General features: G+C 45.0%; 2 protein-coding genes across 3 annotated transcripts in view; one reads left to right on the top strand and one right to left on the bottom strand.

Annotated features, from left to right (window-relative positions):
• Positions 1-255: 255 nt before the first annotated feature.
• LOC132451011 (neurocalcin-delta B-like) lies at positions 256-12,430 on the top strand. 2 transcript variants are annotated; one of them, XR_009523950.1, is made up of 5 exons: positions 331-540; positions 8,278-8,710; positions 9,863-9,968; positions 10,624-10,890; positions 10,927-12,430. XR_009523950.1 is itself a non-coding variant. In XM_060043233.1 (4 exons), the coding sequence occupies exons 2-4, from the start codon at positions 8,333-8,335 to the stop codon at positions 10,716-10,718; spliced, it is 579 nt and encodes a 192-aa protein (XP_059899216.1). In that variant the 5' UTR covers positions 256-540; positions 8,278-8,332; the 3' UTR covers positions 10,719-12,430. The 2 variants fall into 2 exon arrangements, 1 of the variants encoding a protein (XP_059899216.1); XM_060043233.1 differs by having other exon boundaries at positions 256-540; positions 10,624-12,430.
• A 1,138-nt stretch (positions 12,431-13,568) lies between these two features.
• The window catches only part of grhl2b (grainyhead-like transcription factor 2b), a 22,997-nt gene continuing 21,565 nt past the window's right edge, over positions 13,569-15,000 (bottom strand). Inside the window, 4 exon segments of the mRNA XM_060043172.1 lie at positions 13,569-13,709; positions 13,992-14,056; positions 14,801-14,829; positions 14,832-14,885. Coding sequence (XP_059899155.1) covers positions 13,595-13,709; positions 13,992-14,056; positions 14,801-14,829; positions 14,832-14,885 — 263 coding nt within the window. The 3' untranslated portion in view covers positions 13,569-13,594.

The following is a 15,000-nucleotide window of genomic DNA, read 5'->3' on the forward strand; positions in this document are numbered from 1 at the left end:
GAGCTCTTACACCCACACACAGCACAAAAACAGACAGGCCTACACTCATAAAGGCATAACAGCTTCATAACAACAGACCCTTAGCATTATCAGACAACTAACTCATCATTTTCAAACATTTGGATATCTACAATATTTGGATCTGATAATCACCCAAAGCAGCATCTATTTTGATCTTTAGATTTATTCTTACGTCAAATAACATTTCTCTAGAAATTATTATCCAACAATCCTACAGGTGCTGATTTAAGTTGCCAGAACGACGCGCGGCTCCCATTGGCCCCCGTCGTACCAGGTGACCCGGTGACGTCAGGAGGCAGGCTCCGGCCGGCTCGGCAAGCTTAGCGGAGGTTTTCCAGTTTACAAAAAACCTTGTGCCGTGTGGAGTGGAAGAAGCTGGGCCCCCCTGCTATATATCGCTCCAGGTTCAACATTTTAATTACGCCCAGGCCGAGGCCACGATCAGCCGGGGAACATTAACTCATGGACAATTAAGAAAAAACTCGCACGCAACATCCCAAACACAGCGACTCAGGCGAGGTGAGTGTGGATAGTGGATACCGTTGAGTTGATCCGCTGTTTCCTGTACTTTGCTCTGTGCTCAGGTGAGCGGGCACGCTGCGCAAAGCGAACGCAATTAATAATGTTCGAGTAGCACGTAAACATTGTCAAACTATTCAGAATGAGTCGTGGCTTGGATAAAATACACTTATTTTCAGGTTCCCCTGTATAACTTTATTAACGGAGGCTGTGTAGTGTTGCATCGGGAGCATGCAACGGTCAGTCAGTAGCTTACTGCGTGTGAGCTGCGGGGGAGATGAAAGTTGATCTCTAAAGAGGATGAGATTGCCTCATCCATGTTCACCGAACACTTTGTTATTACAACTTGAATTGAAGGTGTGTTTTCTTCGTTTTTCGTCACACGTGAAGTCAGGAAGTACCATTGAATCTCTTGGCTCACTCAATCTCTCGGGGATGTGACGATCAGGGTCTAGTGTGAGAAGTGTTTTTTGCATGAGAAAGAAACTCAGGCGACGGACCGAGCGATTTGCTTGCAATGATCTCTTGCGGGCACGAAGCCGCATCGTGTGTGTGTGTGTGTGTGTGTGTGTGTGTGTGTGTGTGTGTGTGTGTGTGTGTGTGTGTGTGTGTGTGTGTGTGTGTGTGTGTGTGTGTGTGTGTGTGTGTGTGTGTGTGTGTGTGTGTGTGTGTGTGGTACTTCTTTCGGAAGTACTTCATCAGTGATGACTGTGTATCGGTACGATCTAATATAAAGAACCGAATGTAGTTTATAATCATCCGCATTACAGACTTGACTCTAAATGCCACAGACCAACGCCTATGTTGCCGTTCACAACTTTGAGTGGCTGAGGTTGAAAGACTGCAGATCATCTGTAGGAGAAAGAGACACCTTCGTGTGAGTGGGTGGGGGAGGGCGAAGTGCTACCTTGATAACCCCCTTCCTCCCCACAAACAAATTCACACACACCCCGAATCACACACAGTTAGACCAGACGTTTCTCCAGGATAGAGGTAGTTTCCCAGCAGTACTCGCAGTGGAGTGGCTGGTTCTCAAGGAAGCATGATGCCTTGCTCGGTGTCGAATCAGAGCGTCCTCCCCAACAACACAGGATGCGGGCTGCACGGAGATGAGGAGCGGCTAAATTTAAAAGGCGACTCTATTCTGGGGCCGCGTGGGCGTCTGGTGTGCTTGTTTTGAGGCCCGTCTGGCCGCAACGCCCGTCCCCCTGTAGTTAAGCTCGTCTTCCTCTCTGTGTATAGTCTCGCTCTCTCTCTCTCCTTTCAGTCTCTACATCACTCTTTTAACTAAACGTGAGATTTAAGTTCAACACAAATGGTCATTTATCGACAAAGAAAGTTAAATGAAAGGATGATATAAAGGGTAAAAATCAAAGGCGTGTGTAAAACAAAAAGACTGCTCTATTACAGGAAGCTTTGGGACGTCAAAGAATTGAGCGGGGCCGTAAACCCAAACAAACACTCCATCGCGGTTTGTCGTTATCATACAACTTTGTTTGCGTCTGCCTATCTTTTGTAGGTTGTCTCGTCAGTCAAATGTTTGGTGATGTGTCTTCCTGCTGTGTGTGATGCTCACTCAATAGTTCAGTTCACGTCTGGACGTGTTGAGCACTTTATTCCTCTGTTAATGGCGTTGTCGTTTTTATGATCTCCCAATCTCCGATGGGCCGACCGGTGCTGCAGCAGAGTGACCCTGTGTCCTACTACCCGGTGACATCCACACTCATTTACATAATCATAAAGTACATCCACTTCACCAGCCATCATCCATCCATTCATCCGTAGGCAATATTTACATTGCAAATACTGTGCCTCCCTTGGGGGGGGGGGGGGGGGGGGGGATCTACCATCACAAAATGATTGTAGATGAGAATATAAAGCCAGGATTAGGCATGTGGTTATGTATTATATGCTTTTTAAGCTCATGGTTAATGTCACTGTATAGGCCTGCCGTGGGAAAGAGGGATTTAATCCTATGCGTTTTTAAGTATTTTAAATATGAAGGATTATCATAAGTAAGAGCATGCATGTGTTTCTATCTGTCATGTTGGTGGGAACTACGGCGGGCACTTCTTTTGTAGGCCCCTGGGTCCTCCTGGGGTTACTGGTGGACACCGCAGGACATGAGGTTATTTACAGAATGGCTGTTTTAAAGGAAATTGGTTTGAGAATGTGTCACAGGGTTGATGGCATGTTCCCAAAAAGGGACTCTTGGTAGAAGTGAAAAGTTCAAGAGAACGGCCATCTTGAAATGTCGTCTATTGAGTTTTGCTGCTCGATGAATCAAGAGTTGGAACATTATTGAATGGTGACGCAATTTTGGGGCAATTTCTGTAGTTGCTTTAGGGGTTGATAGTTCAGAAAGTTTTCAGTGGAGCGTTGGTTAGTTTTAAACCTCTGCTCAACACATGGTAGCCTATGTGGTGGTATTTTTAAGTTCAAGGTTACTTAGCATTGCTCACATTTCCACCTATTCAGATCATGAAATCATGATCATAGTGCAGAGATGGGGAACCTTCTCATACTCTCCTCAGCAGTGGCTTGCTAACCTGGCTTTCAACACAGGCAGTCCACTTTGGGTCCAAATACTTGGAAACTAAATGCATTGGGAGCAAAAATAGTGTTTGGCAGAAAACTCGCCTGGGTGTTGATTTCCAAGTACTTTCTCCAGTGCTATTTTTGGTACATTTATGCATGTGACGTATCTCACAGACCGAACCGTATGCGGCCCCATGTGAAGGGGACGAGGACGGGGACGAGATGCTGGTAGGCCAGGGGTCGCTCCACCTTGGCAGCTTGCCTGGGTTGGTAAAGGTTGCTTTGGCGCACAGGGAGGCTCAAATGTAACCTTACTGAATGACACGAGGGCTGGGGTTTCAGTCAGAGAATCATAGAGAACATGGTTCCCCGAGCTCTGTAACACGAGCCACCAGGCAGAGAAAAAGGACTCCATGCCATCGCAAGTAATCGATGATTCAAGGGATTAATACGTAATGCGATCGGATGTGTAGTACATTTGACCAGGGCATTCTGGGCTGGTTTTTAATTAGTGCAACTTCTGGAACTTAGGAGGAATGGAGGTGTTGCTGTAAGAAAATGTATGTGTGTGAATATGTAAAGTTCCTCCACTGAGGTTTTTTGTACGAGGAAGTAAAAGATTGCAAAATGATATGTCGTTTCGGGAAAAAAAGGGGGCTACCTTTACCAACCTAAATGTATGTTGAATATGACATTGGTGGGCTTTGAACTGACTTTGATGGATGATGTGGAATTACGTAATCCATTTGTCAACAGAGGTTGATCCTATGAGGAGTCGAGGTGTCTGTTTGTCGTCTTGCTAAACAAGTCTTCAGGACTATCCTGTCCTGCCGGGCTGGTGTCACGTTTTATTAAAAGGATTAATTTCACACCGCAGGAGCCAGTTCGCTCGGCAGAGAAACTGCTTCCCTTGTGTAAGATGGTAAACCAGGGGCTCGGGCGTTTTTAGCACTGCCCGCTCCGTTCAGTAACACACACACACACACACACACACATGTGGAACCAAGCACCCATTTTTATCTACTGCAATGGATAGAACTGAATGACAGGAATCCCATATGCGACATGTAATCAACATCTTATTTTAGTTTCAACGTTGAGAAGGCGGCTCCACTTTTTCTGGCCTATAATCCGTAGCCTCCTTCGTACAGTTTGTTCGATTTCAAACACGACCCCTTGAAATTTTCCACTCTTCCATGCCAGCAATCGAATTAAGTCCTCGATTCATTCTCGCCAAGGCTTAGTCTGTTTCTCCGCAGGGGGTGGGGGGGGATCCATGAATGACCAGGTCCCACCTCACCACAGGTGTATTCTGTTACATTATAGATGCGTTATTCATGAAGGGAAGCTGGCCGTTCGCGGTCCAGGCCTGGTATCGTTCACTGCCCCTCTCCGGCCCTTCCTACCTGCCCTGAGTGCTCCCTGACCCTCCCTTGTTCCCGTACTTGCTGGCTGGATTAGCTAAAGGGGCTCTGGGGCTAAGCCTCACCTGGAGGATATAAAGGGAGGCTAATTGCCCGTTACCTAAGCGTGCCTCAGATGTACTCTATTTTCGTTGAATTGTAGTTGTGAGCGCGCCCCTCGGAATAAACATCGGTTGACTGGGAGGGAGGAGATGCAAGGGCCTCTTCTTGGCAACGGCAAAATAAGGGGAATATTTGTTCTTTCTGCAAGGTTGCAACGATTCCCAGAATTTGAACCATTTGCCTTAAAAGCTTTCTGATTTGTGCTGTGTCCTGAGCACTTAAGTCATGGTGCAGGGACTGAATGTGTTTTTGTTCTGAATACGTGGGATGACGAAGTGAAGAGCCAAACCATATTTCTTATGATTATTGGGATGCACTTTTCAGTGGCCCAAAGTAAGACCAATCATAGCTCCAATGTCTTTGATCGAACATATTTAAATCAATCAACCAACAACATTTTTGAAATCCCTTCAGACTGTGATCCAGAAGACGATTTCATAATGGTCGCTGTCACCCAAACAATTTCTAGACAAACTTTTCTGGGCCAAACATATTTCTTCCACTCGCACAGATGAGAGATAAAACATTTGTGTCTGAACCCTGGACCTACGGAAGTCAGTGATCCTAACCCTAACCCCCTTATATAAAGTTACCCCATTGCTTAAGACTGTAAGTGCCGCAGACACCATTAAGAAAAATTACACTTAAAAATCATTGGACACAAAAAGTGGGGATGAATTCAATAACAATTGGGAAGATAGCTGAGAGATGTTAAGAGGCTGTGCTGTGTAGGGGGAAAAAAAAGCGTCTGAAAGGAATCCAATGAATGAAGCCTGAGGCAGAATGGGCTCCACGTGCCATGCCAAGCATTTGTTCGAGAGGAAGCTAATAAGGTCCAAACTGTGGCTCATCCAATCTGGGTTTGGAGGCTCCTAATGTGGCACAAACTTGCGCTTTGTCTTGGACACCAGCTTTCGGCCTGAAAGAACTAGGCCTCTATATGTGGCACTCAAGCACTCGCTCACTCAGAAAACCTGTGAGTGTTAGTAACCAGGGAAATTCAGTAGATCTGGGCGCTGGCCCACGTGGTATGACCTCCTGCAGCCGTGGCTGTCCTGTGGTTACATAACAGCGGCCGTCATCGCAGGTAAGAGCCTTAAAGGTTAATGGTAGTCCATGATCTCCAGAGCCTACAGCTCCTAGAAATAGCCACTCTTTAGGGCTAGCAGTTCAAGGAGATGTTCAGGACCGTGGGAGACCTCTGGCCCCACACGAGATCCTGGCTCGCGGTGCTTTGTGGGAGGGTTACTACCCGGTCGTATTGCGCTATTGCAGTTCTTGGCTCTCCCTCTCTCTGAGATCTCTCCCTCTCTCTGAGATCACCTTGGAGACGTCAGACGTTGGATTCTCTCGACCGTGTCTCTCTGAATCTGCGCTGAAGCCCTTGCCCCAAGACATTTCAATAAAGCACGTATTTCTGGTACTCATTGGTTTAAGGGTCATGGTGATGAGCTCTTCAACAACTCCTTGGCCTAATGCTACTCCAGTTTATTTGCAGATGTTTCAGTTGCCTTGGTGTATGACTGAGAAACTGAGAAAGTTTTGAATTGTTTCATATTATTTTAAATAGCTGTTAAATACAAAAACGAAGCGGTTGAAGGAAAATTGAATTACCATAACTCTTTGTGGCCATTCATTAACAACTTTATTTTGATATTCTTGATTGGAAGCTTACAGTGAACTGGACTAAACTGATACCTACTGTTGCCATAGCAACGTACACCTTAATTGGCCTGAAAACTCCTATTAAGGTCTATTAAGTTATTAAATACGTGGCAGGCCTTTTGTGTGCAGCACGACAACAACCCTGGACAAAACAAAAGCGTGACTTTATGAAGGGATTCTGTGTATGAATGAATTAATTAATTAATTAATTAATGAATGGGCTCAATCAGGAAGACTTCGGTGCCCGGATGGGTGAATAAGCAGAGTGACTCAGGCTTTATTTATCTGAGTTGTGATGCGTGTGTGCATGTGCGTCCTTATGACACTGTCGTGGTTATGATGGAGAGAAACGCTAATTGGATGGGAACACTCTGTGGACATCTTTTGAGGTGAGCCATTCCAGATTAAGGGAGTAGCGGTCGGCCATGTTTATTTTGGACTCCATTGTGCCGGCTGGTTTCCCCCCTTCAGAGAGTGGCCTAAGGGAGGGGGTTTATTTAGTGAACCTTGAGGTTTAACCCATAGAGAGTCAGCATGATGTGCTGAATATCAAAAGTGACACCAAAAAATAGTGTGGGTTATGGATCTTTTGTGTAAACTCAGACTTGGTCATTAATCATGCACTGGTTTCCTCCTGAGGATTATAAAAGTCTAATCAAATTAAATCAAGGATTATAATGCCGTGATAGGGGATGTTAACATGACATAAAATATGTCACTTTATTACACCTTGTTTATTCTATTCGATTTATTTTTTCAAAATAAAAGCCTACACACGACAGATATCCTACTACTTATCCATTAACGTTTTTTCAAGTTGCCCACTTCCTGCTTATCTTGGCTACAAATAATGGTGTGTGTGTGTGCGTGCGTGCGTGCGTGCGTGCGTGCGTGCGTGCGTGCGTGCGTGCGTGCGTGCGTGCGCGTGCGTGCGTGCGTGCAAGCCAACCAACCCAACCCTTAAGTTTCTCGAGCGGAGGCAGGCCTACCGTGTGGCTCTTGTGGTCTCTGCTCTCCCCTACGACTGCACCTGCAGAGCTGCTGCTGCCCGCCGCAGGATAGATGCATTGTCTCCGAGCGGCTGGCCGTGTAAACAGCTGCTAATCTCCCAGCAGCCACCACGGCAGCACCAGGGTGACGGAGAGAAACCCATTCAGTGTTTTTGAATGGGTTTGTTTACCTAGAGTTAATTAATTGTGTGTTTGTGTGTGTGACCAACTTTTTAATTAGTCTTTGGTTCGAACCATTATTTTATAGAAAGTGCAGATATGTATAATTTATGTATCCAGAGCAGCTGGATGCATGTCTGTACATTATATTAGATTTGAACATTTTCTATTTGACCATTTTGTGTTCTCAGTTACAAAGTGTTTTTTGGGAGAGACTGAACAAACAAAAATAACAAAGCTGAATATATACATAATAGTGATTGACCAAAATAATCGTGATTATGATTTTCCATAATCGAGCAGCCCTACTTTGTTGCATAGGTTTGAGAATTTTGTTTTTAGTTTGCAGTTTCTAGGTCATTGTAAATGTTCACATTATATGACATCTGTAAATATGTGTAGTGTAGTTGATCATTATAATAATTACCTGATAATATTGCACCCTTTTAAACAATGCTAATTTTGCAATATGTTTATGCATACGATCACTGTTGTCATTCAACATCTGACATTTAAAACATAAACTAAGTCAGCCACAATCAGCAGATGTGAGTGTACGCGCATCAAAGCAGAGGTTCCCCAGGAAGTGTGCTTGCATCTGCAAAATAAAAACACACACACACACACACACACACACACACACACACACACACACACACACACACACACACACACACACACACACACACACACACACACACACACACACACACACACCCCCTACCTCTTTCTCATCTTTGTCTCTTTTGTCCCCACCCTCTTACTTAACCTTACCCCCCCCCCCCCCCCTCTCTCTCTGATCACTCACTCTGCGTCTCTCTCTCCGTCTCCCCCTTCAGACCAGCAGCAGACGCACCGTCCTCCGCGGCAGCAGCAGCGACCCCCGGAGGCGCCATGGGCAAACAGAACAGCAAGCTCCGCCCGGAGATCATGCAGGACCTGGTGGAGAACACGGACTTCAAGGAGACGGAGATCCAGGAGTGGTACAAGGGCTTCCTCCGGGACTGCCCCAGCGGCGCCCTCTCCATGGAGGAGTTCAAGAAGATCTACGGTAACTTCTTCCCGTATGGCGACGCCTCCAAGTTCGCCGAGCACGTGTTCCGCACGTTCGACGCCAACAACGACGGCACCATCGACTTCCGGGAGTTCATCATCGCGCTGAGCGTCACGTCGCGCGGCAAGCTGGACCAGAAGCTGAAGTGGGCCTTCAGCATGTACGACCTGGACGGCAACGGGTACATCAGCAAGGCCGAGATGCTGGAGATCGTCACGGTGAGTTTTGCAGGTGGTGGAGAGTTCAGGGATGAGTGGGTGTGTTTTGGAGAGGTTTGTTTTTGAAGTTGTGTCCCTGTTTGATAACTGAATTAGGCCAGCACTCTTTGGTAGGAAGTTGGTGTCTAAAACTAATCTTGTGCGATACAACTGCACACTGTTGTGTTATCAAAAGCAACCTATGTTCACGTCCCACAGTGCAGGTAAACGTTTGCTTGTAGCGCTGACTGCTATCGAAGTAAGGAACTTGCAGACTTCGAGCCCTATACAGCACAGGAAGTTATTAAGTACATTGAATAATAAAACCTGCATAATAAATGTTCCCAAACTTGAGGGAGGTGGAGATGGTGATGGAGCGAAAGGATGTGGTGGGGTGAGAGGATGGTGGAGGTAGGGGGGTGGAGAACCACATCTCAGGGCTCCAGAGAGGGACAAAATCATCCCTCTAAATGTAAACAAGCACAGTGAACCCTGGGTAATTAAAACGGAGGGTGCCATCAAAGAAACTCTAGGTGCTTAATATATATTTAATACCGTTCATCATTACTGAGAAGCTTTTGGTGAATTCTCACCAATGTTTGGAGTGGACACCCAGAAGTGGGGATAGACTCACTGTTGCATAAATAACTAACGGAAAATCTGAAGCGCTGACGAGCTTGTTGTGACGACAAAATCAAAGCACTGCACAGTGTGGCCGTGAACGTACAGGAGCTTAACCTAAAGCTTTACTTATGGAGAGGGGCGTGTGATGGAGGGAAGGTTTAACAGGAGAGAGAGAGAGTGGTCAGCCAGGTCATTCCCTAAGTGGATCTTCAGGCTTAACATCCATTACATCTAAGTAACACTCTCCCTTTCCATACATCAGTCACTCTCTTTCTTCCTTTACTTATCTACCAATTTTTGTTTTCCCTACAATTTAGATATTTTTTTGCTCTTTTTACATTTTTATTGAGTCAGAAGAAGAAAAAGAAAAGCCTATAAAGGCTGATATTGTAGATGTGGAAATCAGAAGTGTTTTTATTTGTTTGAAATTCCTAAATCTTTTACTAAACTTCTAAAAGCATGACACGGCGGAAATGTTCAGCAGTCCTTCTTGAGGGGGCTAGGCTAGCAGACCCTCTCTGAATCCAAGTCCACCCCCTGTGTCTCCAGGCGATCTACAAGATGGTGTCCTCCGTCATGAAGATGCCAGAGGACGAGTCCACGCCGGAGAAACGCACAGACAAGATCTTCAGGCAGATGGACACGAACCGGGACGGTAGGTTTCACCCTTTGGACAAACCTCTGCTTTTTAGACCTAAAAATGTGAGCCTTTAAAATGGTCAAACCAACAGAGGGGCTTAGGGCTTAGTTATGGTCAGACGTCGATGCAACATAATGACAGCGCAGACGCTTCGACGGAGTGGTGAACCTGTTTTGGTTCTGCGTCAGGTTTAAGTGAGAGGACCAATCACATTCCTTGCTGTGATTCCTCGAAGCAAAGTTAACATTTTTGGAAGGCGCACGTCAGTCCCTCCCAAGTTTTCGCAAGGAGGGTCCGCAGGGATGTAATGGGTCCGTAAACCCCCTTGCGTTGCGTCGACTTCCAACCATAACTAAGCCTTAAATGACATCACCATAGTACCGTTTCTTATCCAATAACTTATCCCCAAATGCCAGTTTACTGCAGGGCAAGTGTTCAAACTTTGTAATTTTAATGCCGTGTTTAGCGGACGCAAGCACCTTCACCGTCTGGAGGACGCACTTTAGGCCACAACCCGCGACAGGATGATTTTTTGATTTGTTCTTTGTCGTTCAAGCTTATTCGATAAAATGTCAAAGCTGGGTCTACTGATTTAATAAGCTCTCTCTCTCTCTCTGTCTCAATGTCTCTGTGTGTCTCTCTCTCTCTCTCTCTCTCTCTCTGTCCCCAGGTAAACTATCCCTGGAGGAGTTTGTGGAGGGAGCGAGGAACGACCCCTCTATAGTCAGACTGCTTCAGGGTGACCCAAGCAGTTCCGGCCAATAGAAACCCTGGACTTTACCTCCTCCCTCGCGTGCACATCTTTTTTTTATTAATATTATTTTTTCAGTTGACCCATCAGATCTGCAGATTTGATTATTGCTTCTTTTTTTCCCTCCATTCTTTATCTGGCGAGCAGATCACATCCAAGCACACACTAACAAATATACATACACAGGTACACACATACATACACACAAATATACATACACAGGTACACACATACATACACACAAATTCTCACACATAAACACACAGAGAAAAAACAAAAGGCCCAGCCTGTAGTCTTGGAAGCGGATAATAAAAAAAAAGAAAAAGTATTTTATTTTCTCATAAGTTCTGATAGACGCTGTCCTTTATCATTTTAGATATATTTTATTTTTTAATTATGTTTTAAAACATTGCTCCTGACTTAAAGGGTAAAATGAACTGAAGTATATGTCTATTTTTTTGTTGTGTTACCGACTTGAGTCTCTTGATGTTGGGTTTTGTGTATTCCTGAGGAATCTTCCATCTCCCTGGAGACCCCCATGTGAGGTTTCTGGTTCCACTGTTGATGGTTTGTTGACCCCTTGTTCAAGCGGCTTTGACAACCGTTTCAAAGTATATTGTTCATTTTGTAGTTGTTTGAGAAAATGTTACATCAAAACCGAATCTCACAGGCAAAAACTTGTATTTGTTGAAAAATACTATAAGCTGTAGGTCCGTACAATAGATGATATTAACTGGAATATTTGAACAATCAAAGTGAAGATATTTAACCGCTCTGAACATCTTTCGCTTCGATTTCGATCAGAGACAAAATGGAGCGAACAAGTTAGACAAGATAATATATGCATAAATGTATATCTTCCTTTACTGTTTTTAACATTGTGGTCATTTGCCACAGTGAAGGTTTTGACATTTAACTTATTGATGCTTTGTCTTGTGTTTTATTTGAACAAGTAATGAATGTGTATAGTATATATTCATTCATATTTATGCTAGACTGCTAAGGGAAGACAAAAATGAAGAGAAGACCACACATTTGCTATGCATAAGGGTCTGAATATGCAATGTTATAAACAGTTTGTTTGGTTTGATTCTTACCTCTCTGGATAGGAAAAAGAAATCCCAAGTAATCCTATGAATCCTAAAATACATCCAGCCCCTGAAATAATGACCTTTTGCATTAAACAAGGTTGAAACTGTATGTAAGCAGCATGGTTCTTATTTGATAAGAAATGTTCTGTTTGGAAGCTTTAAATTCAAATTCGGAGGTTAAAGAATGAACACTGAGTTCTTAACACAATGGTTCTCTTCTCTTTTTTTAAGTGGTCTTGATCATTTACAATAAGGACTGGCTGCTTGTATTATTTGCAACGTTCTCACCTCCATGTTGATGGTGATCAATGGTTCATGAACCGTAAATTACGAATGAATCGTTAACTCTAAAACGTAACGCTGTTCCTCCGAGTCTGCCCCTCTGTATTTCATTAGCAGCAAGTTGTGGTCAAGTGCCAAATATAGACACACAAAAAAAGAAAATGAAAACTACCACCAACCATGACCACACAGTATTATATCAATGTATACTGTATGAATGTTATGTGTTATCCGAAGAACAAAGATCCTTTGTCGCGTCATTTTGTAGATTTTTGTATTGTTACTTGCATTTTGTGTTCAATGTAGGAAATGTCCATTTTTTGTTTTTCTTAATAAAGAAAAAATGGAAGGCGTTTGTTGTATGGATGACATTATTGGGTGTTCACGTATTTTATTCTTTTATCAAATTCAGTTCAACACAATGAGACTTAACAAAACCAAAGGAGTGTGGTTCCTCCCTCACAAGATATTGACAACATAGATACATATTGTTTATACAAATACACAAATGTCTTTTATAATGAAAGTCAGTTTGTTCACATGTCACTAAAAGTTTGGCCATTTTAAATACATGACATTTTAAGAAGTGGCTTTTAAATATAAAAAAAGCAAAAGGACATGGGGTCGGGTGAAATGCATCAGACCTTCCTCATACATCGACGAGCATTACATTATAATTCATTAGGAGCATTAATAAATAAAGACGCCAACAGTAGACATATTTAACGAGGATCCGAGGACGTGAAAGCGTCTAGATGGATCACCGTGGGAACCCGGTTGACCTTGACGGAGATATGATGCGGCGGTCATGTGATTGATCCAACAGGACAATCAAAAGTAAATGTACACAGTGAAGAAAAAAGTTTCACAAAAAAAATATATTTTATACAAAGGAACATGTTTCGCAAAAAAAAAAGAAGCAGTTGGCACTTTGGGTCCACCCTCTGGCCAAACCCTATCTCCACTATAGGGCGTAAGGTCACAGAGTGAAGCCCAAACTATACTTCTGCGTCCATTGCGTCGGTTATTTGCGGCGTAAGACGGCTGTTCAACGCAGAAGTATAGCTTGTCCATAAGTACACACTACACAGTAAGAGTTACAGTAACTGGCTCATGAAGACTGAGACACTGGAGCAGCCATGATGAAATCCCCCCCCTCCCCTCCCCACCCCCTCTTCATCGAACTCCTCATCCTCCTCTTCCTCCTCTCTTCACTCAATCCATCGCCATTATTCGCCGCCTGGGTCACACACGGTCTCCTATCCGATGATGACCGCGGACCAATCAGATCCCATGTCAGTCGTGCGTTGTCTTGTGACGTCACACTGACACCCTCAGTAAAAGTCAATCGCTCTCTAAGCCTATCAAGTGTTTGTAAAGTCCCACTGACAGACGGTCAAGCCGGCCAACCGGCAGGGCACCGGCTTTAGAACTCCTGAGAGAGAGCCAATGAAGATTCAGCCCCGCCCCCTTCCCTCGCCCCTCCCCCCCCCCCCCGCAGTTCAGCCAATGAGCAGTCAGATCTCGGTGAGCGTGACCTTGTAGGCATCGCCGAAGCTCTCGATGTGCAGGATGAAGGTGTCCTCGTTGGAGTAGTGCTCGATGATGTTGTCGTCCATGTTCACCAGGATCCTGCACACAAGGCGTTGGTTTGAACGAAGAGCGCGAGGTCAGAGACCGTTTGGGCCCTGGTGTGTCGTCGTGATATGCATCATGGGTCGGTCACAAGAAGGCCGATGAATAAAACTGTTCTATGACTCTGTTTTTTTAATTGTTTGAGGTATTGGTGAGCCTCTGCTGTAGATCATAGTCACTTTAAAAGTCCCCTGAGAAGACGTAATTTATTCTTCCATTCTTCCATATTCTGAACACTCAAACCTAGCATCATGATAACAATCATTCACATTCACTTACCCTTTTTTACTCTTTTTGTACACTTTAGCTATCCTCTCCGTGGGCACGCCATATTTCTCTGATATCTGTAGGGCATGGAAAACCAAAGCAAAACATTTAAAACATTTAAGCTAGCACAACATGACACAACTAATATGTCCATGGACACAACAGCACACAAACAGTTGACATATATCTGTACGCTTTATCTGTGGGTTGTATGTGACATTACAACACTGATCCAACCTCACATTGATGCACCAGGGTTAGGGATGTGTAGGAATGTGAAACCCTTTGTAGGCTTTAACTGTAGGCTGAGGGGCTACACAAATACCACTGCCTTGACCTGACCAGAGGTCCAGAGACGTGAACGGGATGTGAGATGTGGGGTGTGTGCTGTGGGGTGTGTGTTGAAGGGTGTGTGTTGTGGGGTGTGGGGTGTGTGTTGAAGGGTGTGTGTTGTGGGGTGTGTGTTGAAGGGTGTGTGTTGTGGGGGGTGTGTTGAGGGGTGTGTGTGTGTTCGTGTGTGTGTGTGTGTGTGTGTGTGTGGGGTGTGTGCTGTTGGGTGTGTGTGTGTGTGTGTGTGTGTGTGTGTGTGTGTGTGTGTGTGTGTGTGTGTGGGGTGTGTGCTGTTGGGTGTGTGTGTGTTTGGTGTGTGTGTGTGTTGTGGTGTGTGGTGTGTGTGTGTTGTGGTGTGTGTGTTGTGGTGTGTGTGTGTGCTGGTGTGTGTGTGTTGAGGGGTGTGTGATGAGGGGTGTGTGCTATGGAGGTGTGCTGTGGGGCTGTGCTGTGGAGTGTGTTTGTGCGGCGGGGGGGGGGGGGGTCCTCACCGCGTCGATCAGGCCCCTGAGGGTGGGGACTTGAGCATCAGGGCGTCGAACACCTCCTCGTCCTCCTTCCGCACGTACAGAAGCACTGGGGAGGAGCACAGAGCGGCAGGGGTCAGTGGGGAGGACCTCTGTCTGGGTCTCCTTCTTTGTCTCCATCGCTCCCTCTCTCTCCCTCCCCCCCTCTCTCTCTCTCTCTCTCT

The sequence above is a fragment of the Gadus macrocephalus genome, chromosome 22 (assembly GCF_031168955.1).
Source record: "Gadus macrocephalus chromosome 22, ASM3116895v1".
Lineage (NCBI taxonomy): Eukaryota > Metazoa > Chordata > Actinopteri > Gadiformes > Gadidae > Gadus > Gadus macrocephalus.

What these genes read in the sequence shown, in the direction of transcription:
- LOC132451011 (XM_060043233.1), top strand. Translation starts at nt 8,333, where the DNA reads ATGGGCAAACAGAACAGCAAGCTCCGCCCGGAGATCATGCAGGACCTG. An exon ending in AGATGCTGGAGATCGTCACG is followed by an intron (nt 8,711 to 9,862) that starts GTGAGTTTTGCA and finishes CTGTGTCTCCAG; the next exon opens with GCGATCTACAAGATGGTGTC. An exon ending in GATGGACACGAACCGGGACG is followed by an intron (nt 9,969 to 10,623) that starts GTAGGTTTCACC and finishes CTCTGTCCCCAG; the next exon opens with GTAAACTATCCCTGGAGGAG.